Raw genomic sequence first — 12913 nt, forward strand, 5'->3', positions numbered from 1 at the left:
ATATACTCATATACTCACTGTCAGGATTCAGCTCTCCTTGCTGGTTCCAGCAGTCATCACATGGCCACTTCACTCATATGCAATTTTCATACTTTACATGACAACTAGCTTTTCTTCCTGCTTCTCTGCATGACAGCATGAGAAACACTGGTGGCTCTGATAAGTGGTAAGATAGTCAGACAGCTGTGATTCCCTTGCTGTCAGATGACAGTGAGAGCCCAAAAGCTGTGACTGGAGCCATGGATATTGCTGTCCTAGCCTAAAAATAGCAGCCTGCAGCCACCGCAGAAAAGGTGAATTTATTAGATACGTCAATTTTGCCATTTTGCTCAGCTCTTCCCACTTTCCCTGTGGTGGCAAGTGGGGTTCAAATTTCTGGGGTTGATATCACTTCTGTATGGTCCAGTGATATCAAGCCCACAGCTTAATAATGGAAAGATGTCCATAATATGGTTATTCATTACTAATCCTATGGTTATATTGTAAATAAACACACATTTAGAATAAAGTTTTTAATTTGAAATAAAAAACACACTTTTACTTTTTTATTTAAAAATAACAAACACAGTTATACTCACCTGGCACCTATTCCATTGAAGCAATTGTCTACTGTAAAAAAAAACAAAGATAAAAAACACAATATTACTCACCTGTCTGATGTTCTATCCCATGCAGTAATTCATCATCTGCGATAAGTAGTTTTTAACCTGGTCGGTGCATAAATGCAACCATCCAAACTGAAAACCACTGGAAAATGAGTTGCTGTGAAATCAGCATCATTGACTAGCGGTGACGTCATCAAGGTTACCTCAGGTCACTGAGGATGCAATCCTATTTGGGCCACTTAACTGCAGTGACCTCAGTGAGATATGGTTGTTTTTTATTTTATTTTTATATAGGAGACAATGGCATCAATGGAATGAGAGTTTGGTGATTATTTTTGTATATATATTTTTCTGCTTTTTTACAAGAGACAATGGCTTCAATGGAATGAGCATTAGTTGAGTATACCTGTTTTGTTATTTTTAAATAAAAAATAAAACTGTGTTTTTTATTGCAAATGAAGGACTTAATTCTGTCAGTGTGTTTATTTGACACCTCTCCATTAATTACTAAGCTGTGAGCTTGATGTCACCAGACAATACAAATGTGACATCAGCCCCATAAATCTGAACCCAACTTACCAACACCACAGAACAAGTGGGAAGATCTGAGCAAAGCACCAGATTGATGCATCTAATAGATGCGAGATGCGTTTTTTCTGGGGCGACTGCAGGCTGCTATATTTAGTCTGTGGGAGGCAATATCCATGGCCCCTTACCAGATTGACAATATCAGCCCCCAGCTGTCAGGTTGGTTGGTTGTCAAAAACTGTTGATAACTCTTGATAACTAGTCTTGCTAAAGCTGACAGCTGAGGTTTGCAGCCCGCAGCTGTCAGTTATATCTGTCTGGTTAACAAAAATACAGCGGAATCCATGTTATTTATTCTTTATTTATAGAGAGTAGTAATCCCATCAGCTGATGCCTGCTACAGGAGGTAAACTTTTTACCTCTGGCCACAGCTGCGGGCTCACGCTTCATCTGTCGCCGATCAGAGGCAGTGTTTGATGCTCTGTCATGCATGGCAAACACTGGATTTTTAAAGTACTGTGCAATGAGGAGATGCTGCTCATCAAATTTTGTGACAAGAGGATGTACCAGGTCCAAGACAATTTTTCCCGCTATGTTTAGGGAGGGGGCATTCGGGAGGAACTACCTGAGTGTGTCTTTCTTCTCATGCACCTGGAATCTGTGTGTGTAGCCAGAGCAGCTTTCACACATCTTAAATACTTTCAGTTTTTATTCAAGTACTGCTTGAATTGCAGCATGCCCTTGAAAAGGACCAGGGACTTGTCCACACAATTTTTTCTAATGTATATGTGTGAAAATGTATTGATAAAATAATTTATTAGGGACCTGACTTTATGAAGTCAGTCATGAATGGGTACATTGGGAGGGGGTCAGTGGGGAAAATAAGTATTTGATACATAGCAGATTTTGCACATTTTCCCACCTACAATTCTGTGACATGAGCTATGACGTACCTGTATGTCATAAGTGGTGAAGGGGGTTAAAGAAAATGGCAGCATTACCTAACAGTCAGTCAGCAACTGACGCACTAAAGGAAACTTTTTCCAAAAGCAATCTGTTAAAGACCTCTACTCCAAGATGAGATAAGGAGTGTCTATGCAGTGTTGATTCACTCTGGGCAATTGTCAGGTAATGATGACATCAGTATGCAATGTTTATACATATAGGATTGCATAAGCAAAAATGTAGGTTCAGCACCAGAAAAATAAGATGGGTGCCGCCTCCCAAGCAAAGACCTATCCTTTAATTATTTAAAAAAACATTGAAAATATAGCTATTATATGTGAAACAACTATGGAGGATTGACTCATCCCACCCTACACTTTATTTCACGACTCAAGATATTTAAATATTGTGCTAAAACACCAATTTATCTTCTGCCTTTTTTTTCTCTCTGGTTTATCTTCATAGCTCATTAGTGTTAAGCGATACCATCCAATATCGTGAAGTATCGGATTGGATTGAATCGGACCGATACCCAAAAAGTATCGGGTATCGCCGATTCCGATACCGGAAACCCCATTCAAGTCAATGGGACAGAAATATCGGAATTAAAAAAAACCCTTTCTTTAATTGTACATCCAGTTCAGGAGGGGGGAAGAGTGTGGGCGGTGCATGGGCGGACACTGTGCGTGTCTGTGTGTGCGGGCAGGGTCTGTACGGGCCTCTTGGGGGTCTGTGCGGGCCTGCCGGGGGTCTGTGCGGGCATCGTCCTATGGGACTACAAGTCCCATTGGGCTATGCCTGCTACAATGACAGTGATTGACACATTAGCCAATGATGGGACAGTAGTAGTCCAATCATCCGGCTAATGTGTTGAATGTAAAAAAAATAAATAAATACATACTACATACATACTACATTCATACAACATACATACATACTACATACATACATACTACATACTACATTCATACAACATACATACATACTACATACATACTTCATATATACTACATTCATGCAACATACATGCATGCTACATACATACTACATTAATACAACATACATACATACAATGCATTCATACATTCATACAATACATACATATAGACATACAGTAAATATAACATAGAGTACATACTCACCATCACTTGTCACTTTGATCCCCGAAGCCAGTATCATCTTTAAAAAATATTAATATAACAAACAACCGTTATACTCCCTGATCCGCAGAAATCCACGAGTGTCCCACGATGATCTCCCGTGGAGAACAGCAGCATCAGCTGATGCCACCGCTCTCTAGGGGCCCCAGGAATACAATGACGGGAGGTAGGTATCCTTCCGCACTGTATTCCTCCGCCACTATAAAAAAATAGTCCCTAGTCACACTTTTGGCATTGCTGTGTGAGAAAGTTCCCACGCAGCTTTTGCCACAAAGTGAGACCAGTGAACTATAGTAACCTCTCAGTGATGCACTGCAGGAGATCGTCGTGGGACACCTGTGGATTTCTGCGGATCCGGGAGTATATTGCTTGTTTGTTATTTTAATATTTTTTACAGTGAGATGACACTGACTTTGGGGATCAAAGTGACAAGTGATGGTGAGTATGTACTCTATGTTATATGTACTGTATGTCTACATGTATGTATGTATTGTATCAATGTATTGTATGTAGTATGTATGTATGTTGTATGAATGTAGTATGTATGTTGTATGAATGTAGTATGTATGTATATTGTATGAATGTAGTATATATGTATGTATGTTGTATGAATGTAGAATATATGTAGTATGTATGTTGTATGAATGTAGTATATATGTAGTATGTATATAGTATGTATGTATGTTGTATGTATGTTGTATGAATGTAGTATATATGTATGTTGTATGAATGTAGTATATATTTATGTTGTATGAATGTAGTATATATGTTGTATGAATGTAGTATATATGTAGTATGTATTGTGAGGCAGCGCTGTCATTCATGGTTGGGGGACACTCGTTTGGCAGCAAATAAATAACATCCGGTACGGGTTTTCCATAAAACCATATCAGTCCATGAGGTTTATTCACCATCATAAACCACAGCAGCAATATACAACAGCGTAGCGGCGTCCATTATATAGCTTCACATTACAGAATAGCGTCCATTAAACAGGCTATTCAGCCCCATTGTTATCTCACCCACGTCAGGGTTCCCATATGGCTGTTTCTCCAGGCTGCAGGCATCCACTCACTCCTCAGGGACTCTCAGACGCTGGCCGCCATTACACACAGAGCCGCTCCACAGGCTGTTAGTGAGGAGATCCTTCTCCTCACTGGACCTTCCAAACTGGACCAATCAGGTCCCAGCATTCACCCCTTGTGACCTACCCTAGCCACCTTATATGGTACATAGCCACGCCCACTGGGTCCCATGGCTATGACCTCATCACAGGTCCTTCACATACTTACAAAGCCTTTTACTACAGGCATTTTCAGACACACCCCTGGGTGGATTTGTGGGTAACCAGAACCCGCCCATCTCTCTAGTTACCTGAAGACTTCTCCCTTACACTTAGAAACAACACATTAGCAATGATATTTGTTGTGAGTTCATTTTCCCCTTCACCGTCGATGTGTGATGAACTTCCCTCTTCTGGTGAAGGAAGGTAGTGAGGCTGATTACCAAACACCTGATCTGGTAGATGATGACTGGGTAACAGGACCTGCTGACTGGATATAAGGCAGCCGACGCCCTTCTGAGTCGCTGGTGATTAATCTGCTGGATTCTTGGAGACCAGTCTGATTCCTGCTTCCCAAAGATAAGTTTTTGCTCTGCTATTGAACTTATTAGTTTTGTTTTGTTTACCTTGTTTTTTGGAGTTCAGCCATCCCCGGTCGGGGGGGTGCTGAGTTCCATTTTTGTCTCTGATCAGTTTGTTTCTTTGCTCTGTCTTCAGAATTTACCCGAGTGCTGATATAGTCATTTTGAAGTCCTAGCGACTTCAGGGCCTGTTTTTCCTATCAGACGGTTGGGACATTTTTTGGTAGGTTTTTTGCGGATTGCAGACAGCAGCTTTTCTATCCTGTCCTTTTTAGTTAGCTTGGGCCCCATCGTTTGCTCAACCTATCTTTCTATCTGTGTTAGTGTTTTCATCTTGCTTCTCCGTCATTATATGTTGGGGGCTGCTTATTGCTTTGGGGTCTGCTCTGGGGCAGTTTAGATTTCCCCTTTCTTTAGGCCTATTTAGTTCTCCGGCTGTGATCGAGGGGTCTAGGGCATCGTAGGAACCCCCCACGGCTACTGTTAGTTGTTGTGGATAGGATCAAGGGTCTGCAATCCGATAGCTACCAACCTCTCCAGTTTTCTGGACTTAGCTTGTATTTTTGCTTTTTCCTCCTTCGGTGACTCATTCATAACAGATATTGCTGATCACACATACACAAGTCTCCATCTCAAAGCCACCCACTTTGAGATACATAACTATCCTTCAGGATTCTGCCACTCATCCGTTCTCTTGGGACATCCACACAGCACCCCCTAGTGGACCCAGTGGTCATTACACCACATACCCCGCCCCTCTGTTCAAACTTGTGGGGTTGAGCACACAATCTTACACCAGGATCTCAAGACCGGGCACTCATTACACCTGGCCCCCCAGATTGAGAGAACCGTCTCCATCTGTCATACGGCCTCATCTCTGCTTTAGGCCTCCCCCGCCCCCAGCAGTCAAAATATCGGTCATTGTCTTTGACCCTCCAGTTGCAGTCTATCTGCGTCATCAGACACTGTTTAGTCACCACCCTCCTAGAGTACGCTTCGTCACCTGACCGTTCTCCCACTGACCGGCTCTCCCGGTTGGTACGGTCATCAGTCTTAATCAGTCCTACTGTCTGGCCTGAGTCTGACTCATTCAGCGTCTCACAGGAACTGCGGTCTCTCAGCCTCGCACGGCCTGTCGAACTGCCACTTGCTGACATTCTTCGGCTACCTGCCATCTCACTACTTGGAGGAACCCTTCGGGTCCTTACATCTTGGGTTGGAGGTGGCCACCACCTGGTATTCCGTACTTCTTTCTTAACTCGCTGACGGTCCAGCCTCAACTCCTCAATTTCTTGGAGGTACCCCACTCGATACTCCACGAGCATCCAAAAGTCTCTCAGGCTCTCCATGGAGCCAACCTCGATGATGGGAATTCTACCCACTTCACTGGATACCGGGTCTTCATTATCAGGAGGGATCCTCACCCTCACCACACCGGAGATATTCACGAGGTCTTGCATCACCTTCCCGGATCTTCCAATGATTCTCCCAATCAGAGCTTTGGGTACCGGAACCACATCTTTCCGCAAACCCAGCTGATCCATAGCCTCCCTGGCTAACTCCAGGCGTCGAGCAGCCTTCACATTACTCCATCTGACCAGCTGTTTGGCGTGGAGACATTGTAGATGCATCTCTTTCAGGACAGCTACTCGTTTTGATGTATCTTCTCTGGCTGATACTATCACCAACTGCCGAGTCTCAGGTGTCCAGTGCACCTTACAGGCTTTGACCGCCTCTTTGAAAGCCTCATGCACACCTTCCTCAGCACAGGCTTCTTGCATGTCTTCTGGTACATCAATTACAGACTGGAAGGTCATGGTCTGGCTCTCTTCCTGGACCGAAGGCTCTGGCTTTACCACAAACACTTCCCTCACTACAGTTGCCCCGACCGGGTGACTGTCTTCTTTAGTTCTTAACTCACCAACTTCACACAATGGGATCACTTCATGACCCTTTGCCACGATGGCTACTGGCAGTTCAGTCTTATTATCACTCACGCTCACCCGTGGTAAGTCTTCATCCAACTTCTCTCGCAGAAGACTTTTTACTACTCCTCTGAGTTCCTCCATCTCTTCCTTGAGGTTCTTGTTCACACTTTGCCAGGTGGACAGGTCACCTCTGAGCTCCAAGACTTCTTTCTCGAGCTCCTCGACCCTGTGCTCAGCCGTTTGTCTCAGGACTCTTTCTCGTTTGACATGTTCATCCACCTCTTCTCTGAGGGCCTTCTCCAGTCCTTGCCACGGTACCATGTGACCTTTGAGCAGAGAGACTTCTTTCTCTAGCTCCTCTAGTCTATGCTCCCTGTCTCTCTCAGAGCCACAGTCACCCCCAGAGTCTGAGTCACCCCGACCTGCCGAGCAATCCTTCCAGTTACCCATTAACCGTGCGAACACTCCAGCTGTTTAATCAACCAGGTCAATGTCAGTCCTGTCACGAGATGTCAGGTCCGTCCGTTGGGCCGACATACCCCTTTTCCTGGTCACTTCTACCTCTGACTTCTGCACGTCAGGAGCCGTCACCGTCTTAGTATCGATTAGCCCAACCGTACGAATGTCTCCACCCTCCTGGCATATATCATCAAACCTGACAAAGTCCTGGCCCCACTCCAAGGCATACACTAAGTTTGATGGTATACTGCCAGCTTGGCACTCACTACCTCTGAGCCCCTCAAGCATTATTCTGTCTACCGCATAGTTCACCGTGACCCCATGTTTACAGCGAACCTGGACCCTTTTCTCGGTCAGACAGAAAGTGAGAGGAGTTCCTACTAGAGTCATCTGACTCTTTGAGTCCAACCGTCCCGAGATTCCTCCCCGGTGCAGCATCACGGTACACACTTGTGGCTAGTCATCACCCGGAAAGAATAGCCCACATTCTGGAAATGACATACATGAACACTGCAGTTTCCCAGACATACCCACTGAGCCAACCAGGGCTGCCACTTCTTCAAACTCGGCTCCTTTCTGGACCACCACTCAAATTTGGGTTACCACCCCAGTTTGGGACTCCACCCCCTTTTGGGACTCCACTTCTTTTTTGGTTACCACCCCAATTTGGGACTCCACCCCCTTTTGGGCTACCACCTCGATTTGGGTCACCACCCCCTTTTGGGACTCCACCTCCTTTCGGGATCTCCCCATGTCTGTTATACCGGTCTTCTCAGACCACAGTTCATGTCTCTTACGACACCACACAAACTCACGTGTCCTGACTGTGTGCTATTCAGGATGCTTCTGTCTCCACCTGAGACCGTCCAACACACAGGGCACACCGGTTGCGATTCAGGGAGTGACCCTCCTCTCAGGGTCTCCCCACACACTGGCCTCACCAGGTCCAGGGGTCGGCAGGTGCTCTTCAGGACATCTGTCTCCGCCTGAGACTGCCCAACACTCGCGCCTCACCAGATCCAAGGTCACACCACGTGCTCCTGGGATCCGACTCTTCTCCCAGGGCTGACCCTCCAGGACCTTTCCTCACTGAACCCTCCAGGTACACTGCCTTCCTCACTGACCCAGGTCAGTACCACACAATCACCTGTCCGATACCTGTGTCGGCCACACGGGTCACCGTTTTACTCATTGACCCAGGTCAGTACCACACAAACACCAGTCCGTTTCTCCTGTGTTGCCCACACAGGTCCTCAGGTACCTCTTCTCCGCAGAGGCACCCTAGCAATCACCAGTCTCTTTTTCCTGGGGAAGCGGCCGCACTGGACTCACCGATCCGGATAGTGCCTTACTCACTAGGCCGCCCCACGGTTTCCAGAACCACAGCTGGACAGTGGCTTCCCTCAGCGTTGCCAGCACTGCAACATGCACTTTTTGGAAACCGTTGCCCTTAGCAACTGACTTTGCAGTCCTCTTCCGTTGCTCCCAGCAACAAGGCTACAACATTGCCCGCAGCTTCTCCACCAAATGTGAGGCAGCGCTGTCATTCATGTTTGGGGGACACTCGCTTGGCAGCAAATAAATCACATCCGGTACGTGTTTTCCATAAAACCATATCAGTCCGTGAGCTTTATTTGCCATCATAAGCTACAGCAGCAATATGCAACAGTGTAACGTCCATTATATAGCTTCACATTACAGCATAGCGTCCATTAAACAGGTTATTCAGCCCCAATGTTATCTCACCCACGTCAGGGTTCCCATATGGCTGTTTCTCCAGGCTGCAGACATCCACTCACTCCTCAGGGGCTCACAGACGCTGGCCGCCATTACACACAGAGCCGCTCCACAGGCTGTTAGTGTGGAGATCCTTCTCCTCACGGGACCTTCCAAACTGGACCAATCAGGTCCCAGCATTCACCCCTTGTGACCTACCCTGGCCACCTTATATGGTCCATAGCCACGCCCACTGGGTCACATGGCTATGACCTCATCACAGGTCCTTCACACACTTACAAAGCCTTTTACTATAGGCGTTTTCAGACACACCCCTGGGTGGATTTGTAGGTAACCAGAACCCGCCCGTCTCTCTAGTTACCTGAAGACTTCTCCCTTACACTTAGAAACAAAACCTTAGCAATGATATTGCTGATCACTCATACACAAGTCTCCATCTCAAAGCCACCCACTTTGAGATACATAACTATCCTTCAGGATTCTGCCACTCATACGTTCTCTTGGGACATCCACACAGCGCCCCCTAGTGGACCCAGTGGTCATTACACCACAGTATGTAGTATGTATTTATGTATGTTGTATGAATGTAGTATATATGTAGTATGTATGTAGTATGTATGTATGTATGTTGTATGAATGTAGTATATATGTAGTATGTAGTATGTATGTATATTGTATGAATGTAGTATATATGTAGTATGTATGTAGTATGTATGTATGTATGTTGTATGAATGTAGTATATATGTAGTATGTAGTATATATGTATGTTGTATGAATGTAGTATATATGTAGTATGTATGTAGTATGTATGTATGTATGTTGTATGAATGTAGTATATATGTAGTATGTAGTATATATGTATGTTGTATGAATGTAGTATATATGTAGTATGTATGTATATTGTATGAATGTTGTATATATGTAGTATGTATGTAGTATGTATGTTTGTTTGTTTTTTTTACTTTCAACACATTAGCCGGATGATGGGACTACTACTGTCCCATCATTGGCTAATGTGTCAATCACTGTCATTGTAGCAGGCATAGCCCGATGGGACTTGTAGTCCCATAGGACGATGCCTGCACACACGCACAACCCTCGGCAGGCCCACACAGATCCCCGGCAGCCCACACAGACCCTTGGCAGGCCCGTACAGACCCCCGGCAGCCTGCACAGACCCCCTGCAGGCCCGTACAGACCCCCAGCAGGCCCGTACAGACCCCCGGCAGGCCCGCACAGACCGCACATCATGATGACATGATTTCAGCAGGCAATCACAGCCACAACACTGGCTCATTGCATTATGGGAACTTCCAATTCCGGTATCCGATATTGTAAAAATATCAGTACTCGGTATCAGAATTCCAATACAGCGAATATCGGCCGATACCCGATATTTGCAGTATCGGAATGCTCAACACTATAGCTCATGTATTCACATATGTCTATTATCTAATGAGGTACTGAGGTTACATCCCTATATATACCTCTGGAGAGGATTGCTAGCCGCTGGTCCTGAATGAGATGCTTAAAAGCATATACCTCCCAGATATCTAGGAATAATGAAAAATCCAACCCCAACCACAATGGGGGGCTTCTCTTCATGACCCTCAGGTCTGGCTTTGTAATATAATAGACACAGTATGATATATTATAACTTCAGACCTACCTTCTATTCACTAATTTCCTTATTGGACAGTAATTGACGATATAATATGGCCAGTTCTGGAATTTTTACTTAAAAATTAAGTCTCCCGTTTCTATAATGGGGTCAAAGACTATAATAAGATTATTCGCATGTGTGGCCTTGCACCACGCGCATACAATTATCAATCCGGAGAGGCTAAATTCATGTAGTCTCAGCACATGTGCGGACATGCACAATAGAATGAACTTCAGTAACATGGCGCCTTGGACGTCAATACTGTATGTCTGGGCGCAAGTGTAGTTGTGTATTTTCTTGTCTTTGCTCTTCTTTACTTAATAATAATAATAATAATCTTTATTTATATAGCGCCAACATATTCCATAGCACTTTACAGTTTAACAGTTTCAGAATGCAAGTCATAAGTAACAACGTCAACAATACAATAATTAAAGCAAAATAGACGACCCTGCTCATGAGAGCTTACAATCTACAATGAGGTGGGGGAGATACAAAGTACAGGTGTGTATTTACAATGATGTATTTACAATGATGGTCCAGCCATCTTGCGGGAGTGAAGGATGGATGGAGATAGTGAATGGGCTACACACGCACACTTACACATAGAATGACTTTGATTAGTGAACGTGATAAGCCGCTCTGAACAAATGTGTTTTGAGGGAGCGCCTGAAACTATGCAAATTGTGGATAGTCCTGATGTCTTGGGGTAGAGCATTCCAGAGGATAGGAGCAGCGCGGGAGAAGTCTTGGAGTCGGGAGTGGGAGGTACGCATTAGTGCAGAGGTTAGTCAAAAGTCATTTGCAGAGCGCAGCGGTCAGTTAGGCTGATAGACAAAAATGAGGGAGGAGATGTAGGGGGGTGCCGCACCATGGAGAGCTTTGTGGGTGAGAGCAAGTACTTTGAATTGGATCCTATAATGAATGGGCAGCCAATGTAAGGACTGGCAAGGAGCGGATGCGTCCGAGAACCGATTTGTTTACATCACAGACATGTGCAGATTAAGTCTCTAAATGTCGAATTTGGCACTCACTTGTGGAAATATGTTCATGTGATGGGGTGAGTCATCGTCATATATAATTATGCTCATGTGATGATCTTATAAACATAAAACATATTTTTCATTTTTTTAAGCAGGAAATAAAATTAACTATCACTAATGTCCATGTGTTCATTTGGTAATATATACACCTATATGATCGTGCACTACGTATATTAAGGGTGTATGTATTTTTAAAATGATATAAAAATCACTGTTCTAACTAATGCATCTTTAAAAGTATAGCACGGGCACTTGCAACATTACTTGCGCTGCCTCAATTTATATATATATATATATATATATATATATACTGTATATAATTATATAGATGCATATTACTATTATTATATATCTTACATGCACATAAAATTAGTAATGGTAAAGATATTCGGAGAGCAGTTGTAGAAAAATAAGAAGACAGTTAAGAAAAACGAGAAAAAAACTTTTCCGTACAAGCATTTTTTTAAGGAGTCTTACCTGAGCGTAGATCTGTAACTGCAATCCATGCAAACACTACTAAGCCGACACACAAACAGATGAACATAACAAGCAGTGTGATGAGCCATATTTCCAAGTTGGTCAAGGGTCTTCTCCTGCTCTTCTTTACTGGCACCACTGATATATCATTAGATTTCATGATCTAAGTGTCACTTTGACTATAAAATGTTCTTGCTGTCTAATAAAGGTTATGCCAACCATACAAAACAGAAGGAATATATATACAGATGAGCCCTTAAGGTAATAACATCATTAATCTTGAGTGATGGATTCTCAGACAGACCACAGGAGTCCTGAAAACATTAAGAGCTGTGTGTCCAGCACAGCGAGAAAACTGCATTCAAACAGCCACCAAGGTCATAAATCTTAATTGCCGGTTGTATATAAAAAAGATTTGTTGTGAAACTATTTAAATGGAGACCTAAGGTTATTAACGTGGAGATAAATATTAACTCATAACATGTCACAGCATTATCTGACATCTGACATCATACAGTAGCAAAAGATACAAACCCCAGTATCAAGTGTCCCAATCAATCGCTACGATACCTAGTAGCTAAGGTGGTGCCAAAGGTCTCATTCTTGCAGGAACTTGTGTTTTATTGCTTCCAGAGTCCTTCAAGTGAATTGTGTGACATTATTATAAGTTCTTGTGTGGAAGGAACCCATTTTACTACAGTTATGGGTCAATTAAACCTCTAT

General features: G+C 43.9%; 1 protein-coding gene across 1 annotated transcript in view; it reads right to left on the reverse strand.

The window, feature by feature from the left end:
• Positions 1–12551, reverse strand: part of TMPRSS15 (transmembrane serine protease 15) — a 473521-nt gene extending 460970 nt beyond the window's left edge. Inside the window, exon 1 of the mRNA XM_073584497.1 lies at positions 12191–12551. Coding sequence (XP_073440598.1) covers positions 12191–12350 — 160 coding nt within the window. The 5' untranslated portion in view covers positions 12351–12551. The remainder of the gene's footprint in view (positions 1–12190) is intronic.
• Positions 12552–12913: the final 362 nt, after the last annotated feature.

This window comes from Dendrobates tinctorius, unplaced genomic scaffold, assembly GCF_039654945.1.
Source record: "Dendrobates tinctorius isolate UK_male_01 unplaced genomic scaffold, ASM3965494v1 ptg000084l, whole genome shotgun sequence".
NCBI classification, from domain to species: Eukaryota; Metazoa; Chordata; class Amphibia; order Anura; family Dendrobatidae; genus Dendrobates; species Dendrobates tinctorius.